Genomic DNA, 12138 nt, shown 5'->3' with positions numbered 1-12138 from the left:
TGACTCAACTTTTATAAAGAATATCTCTTTGGATTTGAGACTTTAGTCTTTGCAACTTTACAGATCTTCTTTATGCACCAAGAGCTTGTAACACTCCAAAGAGAAAGGAAAACTTGAAATCGCATCATATGACCCCTTTAAGTCTAATTGAGTGAACTACATTAGAAATTATTATTATTATTAAATTTGTCCCAAGAAAAACGTTTGCAGGTTTATAAAACAAGTAATTCTGGCTCTAAAATCTAATTGGATTAACCATGTTTAAAACTGCTGAAAAATAGTCGACTTACCAGTGTTATTTTAATATTATAGTTTTCATTAATATTTTGAGTTGTTTATATTTCAATTTAAATTTTAGTTCAAATTTTTTTTTTTAGTGTGTTTGTGTCATTTTCATTATTATTATTATTTTTTTTCATATGTCTGTATAGATTTTATATGTTTTTAGTTCAGTTATTTTAGTACATGAAGTTAAACTAAATTAAAATGAGAAATGTTGACTTGGCTACTAGTTAAAATTTTGTTATATTTTATTGTAGTGAGCATTTATTTTATTTCAAGTAATGGAAAAGTTTTTGTCCAATCAGTTTCTGATGGACAAATTCAAGTGCCATCCTTCATTTTTTTTTTCTTAATCAAGAAGTATATAGATTAATTCAGATATACATCACAATAGAAAAGAAAAGTCGGTTCTGCCAGTTTTAATGTGCACAGCAGATCCGTTAATGACTAATTACTTAATTAATTATTTGCATTATTAATTCTATGCATCTATCTCATCCTTGTCTTCGTTTCGTTTCTTTCTCTGCAGAATAAAAACACTCATCTGAATCAGGCCATCCATGAAGAACAGGAGGCCATATTGGAACTGCGTGTTCAGCTCCGCCTCCTTCAGACTCACAAGCTACAGCAGGAGCTCACATCCCCTCCCACTTCCGAACAGGCCCCGCCCTCCCAGCCCAGCCCAGAGGAACGATCTAGAGCGGACGAGCCAATCAAACGTGCCGCAGCGGTCGCCATGGAACCCACTGCCGCAGCCGCTGCCGCCCCAGCCAATGGGAAGCCTGGAAAAGATGCCATGAAGCCATCGCCCAGCAAAGACAAGAGGGAGGCCAACCTGTAAACCATCTGACCATTACTACACCTGCGCTTGTGTTTGCTCATCACATAACTGTGACATCTTGGGTCAAGGGTCAGCAAGGTGAAGTGAGATGTTCATTACACTGGGAGAAAACTGGACAGCAGAGGACAGAGGCGAGATGTAATCGGACGCGATCTGTGATTTGTAGGTCAATAGGTCTAAAGAGAGCCGAGTATGGGAAACATTTCTGATTGGTCATCATCACAATAGAATGAAATTGGATTATTTTGATTGGTTTAAGTTTATATGTGAAATTGCAGCAGCACAATCAGATCTTTGTGAGTGCTCAGATTCGATCTGCCCTTTGACCCCTGTCTAAACCGATAGGCTAATTCTCTTTTTTTCTAAATAGTTAAGAGTATTAGGGGTTTGTGTTTAAAAATCAAATACAAAAAAGTTTGTAAAAAAAAAAAAACAGTGAATCTCATCTGTCCAGGTCAATTTTTACTCCAAAATCAAAAGAAAAAAATAGGAAATGTATTATTATATTATATTATATTATATTATATTATATTATATTATATTATACATTAAGAAAATTAAGCCTGTTTTTAAGACTATACATTTTTTTTTTTTTTGCATTCTAACATTATTTATATTACTATTAAGCACTTCCCACATAATTCTCATGACCTTAATTCAAATAAAATGTCATTCTCATGACGGAAATGTGGAAATATAGAAAAATATTGATATATTATTTACGTGATAAAGTATATATCATGATATTATTTGTTGTACTGCATTTACGCCGATTTAAATTTTAAAATATTTAATTATAGAATTTTAAGTGCAAATTGTTCTTAATTCATTAAATTAATGTCACAATGCAAAAAAAAAAAAAAGTTTCATTTTCTTAATGCAAACATATTTTTCCTTTCGATTTTGGGTTAAAATATACAAAAGGCCGTTTCCACAGAATTTAAAAAAAAAACTTTGAAACTTTTAATCTCACAATTTGCAGTTTTGACTAAAAAGAAGTCAGAATTGTGAGCTATAAATTCCGAATTCTGACTTTACATCTGACAATTCTGACTTTTCTTGCAATTTACTTTTTTTCTCAGAATTTTGAGTTTACATTTTGCAATTATGTCCCACCACAGAATAAAATTAAAAAAGGTAATTGTGACTTTTTATCACTAAATTCAGACTTTGTTTATAGCAGTTGCTAGTTTTTCTCGTAATTCTGATGGGGGGCGGAATCAGAATTATGAGATATAAACTAGAAAAAAATTGCAGTTACCTTTATTTAATCCATGGAGTAAACAGGCTTCCATAGAAATGTGACATGTTTTCTTAAGATTCACCTAAATACTTCCAAGCATTTCAAGAAACTAAGCCATTAAATACTGAGCGCTAATAGGATGTTATGATACAAGACTTAACTGCAACCTGTGTGAAAACTAGAAACCACAGGTGACGAACATCCGTATCTTCCGTGCTCACGTTACATTCAGTGCAAAATCATTTCAGACCAGCAGATTTACTTTATTGGTTATTATTAACAAATGCATTTTATTTATGCAGTTCAGCTCATAATTAAATCCCATAGGAGAAATTACTTTGAGAAATATCCTGGATGTCTATTGCCAATGCAGAAATAAGATGATGAGAAATCATAGTGGGCTGCCAGCGCTCCTGTTGTGGGTCCAGGTCTAGAACCAAGATCAAACTGAGTGAAAATCCGTGAAAATGAAGTCGTGTGTTTCTGAAACCACTGTGCCATAGGTAGCTGTGTGTAGGTGCACAGAGGAGTTACTTTGAAGATGCTCTGGGACATTGTAATACAGCTAAATTGTATTTTTACCTATTAAGATATTCAAAGGAGACAGTTTTGAACATTTATTATAAATGACAAGATTTAATAATCAATATATATAAACATCTAATCTGTAACTGCACTAAAACATGCAGATCTGCACTTATAGAATGAGAATGAGTTGATTGCCGTTTGTGTAGAGTTGGTATCATTTTTATTAGTTTCTGTACATTCACGTAATGCCACGTTATGTTTTTTCAAACAAATTTCGTGAAGCACAAGAATACTTTTGATCACTGATGAAGTTTGAGGGGTTATTATGGGTGGTTTTAATAAGTGTAGGTGATCAGAATCAAAGAAAAAAATATGTTGCATAAATAAAATGATGCTTATAATTGAAAGAAAAGCTCATTTTCTTTCTGCAAAATATAGTATTTTTCTGTTGATTTGGGGTGAAATATGAGGATTCAGTTTTTTTGAGATCTACCCAACTGATCCTGAAGTTTTGGCACAGTTGTTACAGATGTTCTGACACCCTGATCGATAGTCACTTTGGAAACTTGCACTAGATTGTCACCAATTTTTCCTTTTTTACTACCAATATTCTGTCAGTTTCACTTTATTTTGTGATTATTATTTTTGTCTAAAGTGCTTGTTGAATGCTAGTGTACTACTGGATTATTGTATATTATTAATCTCTTTCAGATGTAGCACATTTCCACCCTCATTTTGCTTTTGGTTTGTTTTCTCACTTTCTTTCTTGTCATGCTGTCAAGCAAGTTACATTTCAGAAGTACTGTATAATTCTAATCAAAGCTATTGACAGACTGATTGTCAACTGTATCCTATGTAAAAAAAAAAAAAACTTTTTTTTTTTCCCCTTAATGTCTTTGTTAGAACTTATCTCAAAGAGATACATACCCGCTCATCTACTTTTGGAAATGATAGTTTTTCATATTATAAACAAAGCTTTTGTAGCTCATGATCATTGAGAACAGAATGCTGCCATCTAAAATAAAATGATAGGTTGGACTTAACTCAAGTTTGAGGATTTTTCATTGCAATAAAGAATATGAAGGATCCTGCGACGATCATGCTGGATGCCCTCAGTGACTGCTGTGATTAGTGTTACCACAGTTATGGACAGACGGAGGTATGTGGTCTAATTTAACACAAGAAGTTACCAGGCAGAGAAAACCACTGGATACAAAGTCCAGAGCTTGAAATCTAAAAGCATCTACACAGCATTCATTTTCTAGTTTTATTGATGATGGTAATGAATATAAGTGCAATAAAATATGAAAGTAAATGTTTATTATATTATTATTGCATTTTACATATTAATTACTAAAGGTTGCCCTCTTTGTAATATAAAATAAAAATCTAAAATATAGAAGTATACAAATACAAAAAAAATACACACACACACACACACACACACATATATATATATATATATATATATATATATATATAAACTGCAATAAAAGTTAAAATTGTGTATATATATATATATATATATATATATATCAAGTTAGTATATGTATATGTACTAGTAGTATAGATATATACATACACACTAATTCTCTTGCCTGTTTATGATTCAATTTTCACTCAGAACTTTAATTCCTTGCTTTTGTCTTTTATATCTACTTGTTTAACGTTATGGTTTATTGCATAGCTCATGTGAATAAATTATAAATACATTACAAAATGCTTTATATTTTTTATTTTATTCTGTACATATTTGTATTTCTACTTAATTGAACGATTAGAAGAAAAATGAACCATATGCAAATAATAACAATAATAATGGGTATACGTTTATTCGGCTCACTCAATTTTATCATTATTACCGGAATTAGAATTGGATTTAGTATTGTAGTTATATTATTATTTGAACAATCTCTCTCTTTGAGGCGTGGTTTATGTCATCACGTGATGTGAGTGACAGCTCAGTCGGTTTCCGTTAGCTTTGAGAAAGAGATGGTCAGAGTTTGTGTTTTACAGATGAGCTGTCCGCTGTGACCGTGATGGACGAGAGTCGACAAAACAAGACCGGGGACTGTTAGAATAATGCTTCAGCTGCCTTAACGTGCTTTATAATGGCCATCAGGGAACTGAAAGTTTGTCTGCTCGGGGTGAGTGTTGAGATTCCTCCGTCTGCGGCTTCATTCGCTTCAGGAGCCGTCGACATAAACGCACTGACTGGAACTCTGATTAAGTCGGATTCCTTTTCTCATAATCAACACGTAGAGATGTTTTGCCGTTACGAAGTTGCTCTTTCAGTCATGTGACGAATCGTGATTTGTTAACACAAATAACTTCGGGTATTTTATGAGAGAGTTGGAGCTAAAGCTGGACGTGTTTTCGCATAAATTCATTCTTTAGGAATGTTTGCGGCCATGACGTCACCGCCGGCTGGACATTGTGTACGAAATGGAATTCTTGCGCCCTGCGCACTTCATATTGCGCAGTATATACTGCGTGCTGCATACTATTAAAAGTAAAACAGAATTCATTGGCTATGAACTGAAGAGCACACTACCATACCACTCTGACTGTGTCTGAACTATGTAACACTGTGTGCACAGTATGCAGATTTTTAGCACCAGCTGTGATTTAAAGGTCTTTATGACTTATTAATTGAAATTAACCTAAAGTTAAGACATTTGATGCAAAATTTGATTTAAAATGCATTCTGAGGCGATAACCAATGTGATGAGTCCAATTGACAACAATGCAGCGTACAAAAGTTTAAAACACTTATTCACTAGAAACTGAAGGTCAGGTTAAGTGCATTGTGGGACATAGTATTCTGTGCAGTATGCTGTAGTCATATACTGTGTGTTATGGCAAAAGTATATCATCCACACAGAAACTTATATTCCATACAGTGTACAATGTGCATACTTCAGAAATCACATACTGCAGAAAAAAACAAAACATGAAATCTCAAATTCTTAATGTCCACATCATCTGATCTGGCTCTATAATAATCTGAAGTCATGTCAGACAACAAAAGACATTTAAACATTGATATATCATATATTTTGATATTTTGTGGTTTCAGTGCTTTTGTTTTTCTCATAATCACAGGACACAGGTGTGGGGAAATCCAGTATTGTGTGTCGATTCGTTCAAGATCACTTTGACCACAGCATCAGTCCAACGATAGGGTAGGTGCATCTGTTTACTAAACGCTTGATTTGCACATAACTGAGGTGAAGAAATCCCATCCGTCAGCTCGTGTGGAGGAGGAAGAACGTGTGTCTAAATATTCACTCATGAGTCAAACCAACGGTTCAGAACAGCTGATTCAGAATCAGTTCAGTTGTTTCCTCTCAGTTTTGTTTACATCAGCACATGCTGATTTCTCACGTTTGGGTTACTCATTACACTTGGAGAAGAGAATATTTTTAGCCCTTTGTTTTACACAGTTTGCACTAAAACAGAAACTGTTGCAAAATATTACCTGTTTTCTTTTCTTTTTTCATATTTTAGTCATGGTTACTGTGATGTAATTTCCTCCTTGAATGATGACTGTATTACACATCTATTTTAAATAGTGTATAAATGTATACTATTTAAAAAATAAAAATAGTATTTTAATATATATGAATATATGTGAATATTATTAAATTATGAATTATTTAAAAAAATGTAATAGTTTATATATATTATATATATATATATATTAAATCAAAATTGAATTTATTATTATTATTATTATCAAACCATATGTTTATCATGATAATATCTGTTTTTTCAGTGCATCTTTTTTAACTAAGACCGTCCCCTGTGGAAATGAACTTCACAAGTTTCTGATCTGGGACACCGCAGGGCAGGAACGGGTGAGAAAGTCTATTTTGTTTTATTTATTAAGAAATTGGGGTTTAGGTGTATGAATGTTTAATTAAAAGTTTCTGTCGAACTTTTATTCATTTGTGTGTTTGTTCATTTTTATTTCACCCGCCCGTCTTTTTCTTCCTTAATGTCATAATCCTGCGTAAATGTGTTTATTTGAAGATCTCTGAGCAGATTCGTGCATCCATTTCTATCTCATGCAACCTGAACATAGTTTGTAAGCTAAAAACACACAACCCATCGCACGATTTCATAGCATTCAGCTTCTGTTTTCCATCCACACATACACACACACACACACACACATTTAACGTGTTTGGATTCCTGTCAGTGTTTCTGTGCCCTTTAATTCCCAACAATAGTTCACTCAAAAAGGAAAATTCTGTCATTTACAATTGGAAACATCTTGAGAGGGAGTAAATGATGACAGAAGTTTATTTTTGGATGAACTCTCCCTTTAACGCAAGATTAAAGGATGCAAGACCATTTGACATCACAGTTATTATTTAGAGAAATCACATTTCATTTCCAACACACACACAGAGTTCAGAGTTCCCTGTAAGTGTGACTCATTGGGTGTGGTGGAAATGTGTGTGTGTGAGTTTGAGAAGTGCTGGCGTGACTTTGTGTTCACGTCTGTATGTTCAATATTAGTGTCCGTTCAGATTGCTCGGAAAATATGCGTCTCCTTTTGAACTTGACGTCATACATCTCCTGCATCTGTCTGAACCAAAACCACCACAAGGCATCCTAATATGCTTCATTAAAACATTAATGCTACAGTAACTACATTTTTTTTTTTTGGTGTTTTCCTGTGCAAAACTTGTCAGAAGTCACTAACCCCATGTAAGAGCAATAGTAATAGAGATGCTTCACTTATTTAAAATATAATCATCAGAATTAACATTTTTAATCTTTAAAAGCTCCCAACATTGACAGTGTATGTTATTTTTCTGCAGTTTCATTCGTTGGCTCCCATGTATTACAGGGGCTCTGCAGCGGCCGTCATTGTTTATGACATCACAAAACTCGTAAGTTGCATTATATTATGTTTGTGCAATTCATTTTCAAGTTGTTTCTATTTAAAAAGCATGTTTGACAAAACACTGAAATGTGCCATTATGATTGACTCATTGTTTATTTGTTTAGAATTGTGGGAGAAATCAAGAATTTTTTAAGAGAAATCACAAATGAGATCTTGTTTATATTTCAGTTGTTTCTCAGACAGCAATGAGATCAAATGGAGATTTAACAGTTACTGAAAAAGACCCCCGTGATTTCACATCAGTGTCTCAAGCAGTGCTCAGATTTTCCAAAACAAACCCAATATGAACATTTCTCTTCAAATTTATCCATGATCAAATGATCTGAGCTGCTACCCTCAATTTTATAGCACTGTGCTCTTACTTGATGACAACTATTGATTCGTTGGTGTCTATTTCATTTTAGCTCCTGAGGAATTTCAGGAGAAGCAAAGTTGATACTTAAATGAAATGTATGGAAGAGCAAACTCTTATTTGAAGCTCCGTGTGTTTTGTGATGTGTCTGGTTTCTGCAGGATTCTTTCCAGATGTTAAAGAAGTGGGTGAAGGAGCTGAAGGAACACGGGCCGGAGGATATAGTCGTGGCCATAGCAGGAAATAAAACTGATCTGGGCGATATCAGGTTAATAAAACCCTCTTCCTCTTTCTGAAAATGTATTATATTCCCTTATGTTTCTTTCCAAAACCTGCAGATTTTCATATTTGTGACCCTGGACCACAAAACCAGTCTTAAGTGTCAATTTCTCGAAATTGAGATTTATACATCATCTGAAAGCTGAATAAATAAGCTTTCCATTGATGTATGTTTGTTAGGATAGAACAATATTTGGCCGAGATGCAACTGTTTGAAAATCTGGAATCTGAGGGTGCAAAAAAATCTAAATATTGAGAAAATCGCCTTTAAAGTTGACCAAATGAAGTTCTTAGCAATGCATATTACTAAACAAAAATTAAGTTTTGATATGTTTACGGTAGGAAATTTACAAAATATCTTCATGGAACATGATCTTTACTTAATATCCTAATGATTTTTGGCATAAAAGAAAAATCAATAATTTTGACCCATACAGTTGGCTATTGGCTATTGCTACAAATATACCCCAGCGACTTAAGACTGCTTTTGTGGTCCAGGGTCGCATTTCTTATGTCTTATGTGATCATTTCAACATGAAATCAAAATTGCACTTTAAGAGCAGATCAAATTCATCAAAATGTTCATAACTAATGTTCATAACTTCATAAATAAAATGTAAATGTCTTCAATTCCTAAAGTATAAAATTAAGTCCTGCTTGATGTTTTCCTCATTAAATATCCTGTTTTGCCGTACATTGTGGAAGTAAGGTGGTTTGCGATTGCTGTTTCACTTCAGTTGTGATTATTAGATTATTATTTCAGTTCTGAGAAACTCAGACTCACAACATCTCAATGGCAGCAAACTGCACCTTCAATGATAGTTTTGCTGAGACTGTGTCTCTGTTCCATTTAGAAATTTTTAATCATGCTTAATCACTTTTCCCTCGTAATTTTCCCAGCTGTCTATCTTTGTGTCTGTATAATTACTTGACATTTGCAGGCAGTCCAGTGCTCATTTACCACAAACCCCTCTAATGTTTGTTTCGGTCCTGTCCTCGGTTGATCACGTTCCTCAGACTAAACACTCAGTGATGTCCGTGAGTGAGCTGATTGTTTACTCATATTCAGTGGGTTTTTTTCTAGGGAAGTTCCAACTAAAGAGGCGAAAGATTTCGCAGAGTCCATTGCAGCCATATTCATGGAGACCAGTGCCAGAAATGCAGTAAACATAGAGGAGTTGTTTCAGAAAATCAGTAAGTATCACTAAAACTACACAAAAAAAAGGAAAAAGTCCAAATTGCACAATTGTGAGAGATAAACTTGAATTTCTGATGGAAAAAGGTTAGAATTGTGAGAGGAAAAAGTCACAATTATTTTTATTTTGTGGCTTTACAGGGTGTGCTTTACAGTGATTTTACCAGGGTAAAGAGGCTGTTACTGTAAAGCAGGAACCATTTTAATTGTGATAAAACTAACTTAAATTCATGTTTTTTTTTATAATATGGTGGGAATGGCAATTTACATATAAAACACATTCATGCTCAATAACTGCACTACTATAGTATTAAAAAAAAAACTTGACCCTCTAACACTAGCGTTCTCTATTCTTTTTCAATTCTGTCTACTTGCTTTCTTTTTATTTATACAAAAAAAAAAATAATAATAATAAATAATAACATGACCCTCTAATACTAGCTCTCTCTGTTCAATTTCTATTCTATCTATTTTTATTCTTATTATTTATTATTTAAAAAAACTTGACCCTGTAACACTAGCGTACTCTATTCTTTTTTAATTCTGTCTACTTGCTTTCTTTTTATTTATTAAAAAAAAAATAATAACTTGACCCTCTAATACTAGCTCTCTGTTCGATTTCTATTCTATCTATTTTTATTCTTATTATTTATTATTTAAAAAAAAACTTGACCCTCTAACACTAGCGTTCTCTATTCTTTTTCAATTCTGTCTACTTTCTTTCTTTTTATTTCTTTAAAAAAAATACAAAAACTAATAAATAATAACTTGACCCTCTAATACTAGCTCTCTCTGATTTCTATTCTATCTATTTTTATTATTTATTATTTAAAAAAAACTTGACCCTCTAACACTAGCGTTCTCTATTCTTTTTCAATTCTGTCTACTTTCTTTTTTATTTCTTTAAAAAAAATAAATAAATAATAACTTGACCCTCTAATACTAGCTCTCTCTGTTTGATTTCTATTCTATCTATTTTTATTCTTATTATTTAAAAATAAATAAATAATAAAACACACACACACACCTTGCTATGTGTACTGCTTTAGACTAACCGGGGCTTGTCACAGCACTTAGATATTATTGCTCTTTTGTTGATTTGATTGCTTCTGTTATTCTCAGTTGTAAGTTGTTTGGATAAAAACATCTGCTAAATGCTTAAATGTAAAGGTAATGTAAATGTAGTAAGATTTAGTCCTGTAGTTGGTATGATTTTTTTTCTTTTTAAGTACATTAATATTTGTATTCAGCAAGATGCATTAATTTGATCAAAAGTGACAATAAAGACATTTATAATGTTCCAAAATATTTCTATTTTTAAAAAAAATGCTGTTCTTTTAAACTCTCTGTAAAAAAATGTATAAGAAATGTTTCGAATGATTTCTGAAGGATCATGTGGCACTAAAAAATGGAGTAATAATGCTGAAAATTCAGCTTTGCATCACAGCAAAAAATACATTCTGCAATATATTCAAATAGGAAACGGTTCTTTTCAATTGCAATAATATTTCACAATATTACTGTTTTATAGAATTTTTGATCAAATAAATGTAGCCTCATTGAGCATAAGAAAAAACTCTTCCTGACCCCAAACTTTTGCTCGGTAGTGTAGTGTAAATGGAATTCCTTTAGTGGAGCATTTTATTCTAGTAATCAGTGATGATGACACGGAGCTGACTTTAACATGTCATTTTCATCTCCTCTGTGTCGCATTTGACATCAGTGTGTAGTGAAAAGATGCATTTAATTACATCAACACACTTGTATTTCATTGTATTTTATCTAGTGCAATAACATGCACACACAGTGTTTTCTACCTGGTTGTGGCATAATTGTTCATGTTCTCATATCTGTGTAGGTCGACAGATCCCTCCGCTGGAGAACACAGACGCTGACAGCCATGAGTCCTTTAAACTGACACGGCAGCCTCCTCCCTCCAGCAAACGCTGCTGTTAGACATCCATCCGCAAGTCACTACAAGCACCCTACAGCGTGATCTCCTGTGGTATCTGACCCATGTGATACATAGATTAGGATCACAATACACACAAATCAATGCGTTTTAATGTAGGAGTCTATTAACCAGATGTGGATATATGACATATATATTACAGTAGGAAACTCAGCCATTCTTCAGCTGAACCATTTTGTACCAAGTCAGATTGTTTTCTGAATACTGCAGTGATGCTGAGCAATCTGAGTTATTACAACTTGGAATCATTTTCATATCAAGTCTTTTTAAATGCAGTATTGTGACCAATAGAAATGTTAGTAGTTAGCACAATGTTTACACAATAAGTGCCTTGGAAATGCCATTTCTATGTCTGACATTGCCGTTTTGATACATAAAAACAATAGTTTTAGTAGGGTATTTCTAATCTGGCTTTATTTGACCACTTACAATGACATAGGAAATGAAGAATCCTACAGTGGATATAGAAAAGAATCACCCTCTTTAAAATAATCACATTTTGTTGCTTTGCAGCCTGAAATGAAGACA

The 12138-nt window shown here is 33.2% G+C and overlaps 2 protein-coding genes across 2 annotated transcripts in view; both read left to right on the top strand.

Annotated features, from left to right (window-relative positions):
• The window catches only part of LOC107667860 (ralA-binding protein 1-like), a 23471-nt gene extending 21866 nt beyond the window's left edge, over window positions 1-1605 (top strand). Inside the window, exon 10 of the mRNA XM_016459587.1 lies at window positions 812-1605. Within this exon, the coding sequence (XP_016315073.1) occupies window positions 812-1123 (312 nt within the window). The 3' untranslated portion in view covers window positions 1124-1605. The remainder of the gene's footprint in view (window positions 1-811) is intronic.
• Window positions 1606-4853: 3248 nt separating this feature from the next.
• Window positions 4854-12138, top strand: rab31 (RAB31, member RAS oncogene family). Its single transcript, XM_016459591.1, has 7 exons — window positions 4854-5041; window positions 6000-6079; window positions 6673-6754; window positions 7727-7798; window positions 8326-8432; window positions 9528-9637; window positions 11497-12138. The coding sequence occupies exons 1-7, from the start codon at window positions 5006-5008 to the stop codon at window positions 11592-11594; spliced, it is 585 nt and encodes a 194-aa protein (XP_016315077.1). The 5' UTR covers window positions 4854-5005; the 3' UTR covers window positions 11595-12138.

This window comes from Sinocyclocheilus anshuiensis, unplaced genomic scaffold (assembly GCF_001515605.1).
Source record: "Sinocyclocheilus anshuiensis isolate Anshui unplaced genomic scaffold, SAMN03320099.WGS_v1.1 scaffold1325, whole genome shotgun sequence".
NCBI classification, from domain to species: Eukaryota; Metazoa; Chordata; class Actinopteri; order Cypriniformes; family Cyprinidae; genus Sinocyclocheilus; species Sinocyclocheilus anshuiensis.
The sequence above is the reverse complement of the archived record's forward strand: the minus strand, read 5'-3'. Positions and strand labels throughout refer to the sequence as shown.

Coding starts and splice junctions, on each gene's coding strand:
- rab31 (XM_016459591.1), top strand. CDS start 5,006: ATGGCCATCAGGGAACTGAAAGTTTGTCTGCTCGGG. Junction 5,042..5,999: donor TGAAAGTTTGTCTGCTCGGG/GTGAGTGTTGAG, acceptor TCATAATCACAG/GACACAGGTGTGGGGAAATC. Junction 8,433..9,527: donor ACTGATCTGGGCGATATCAG/GTTAATAAAACC, acceptor GTTTTTTTCTAG/GGAAGTTCCAACTAAAGAGG.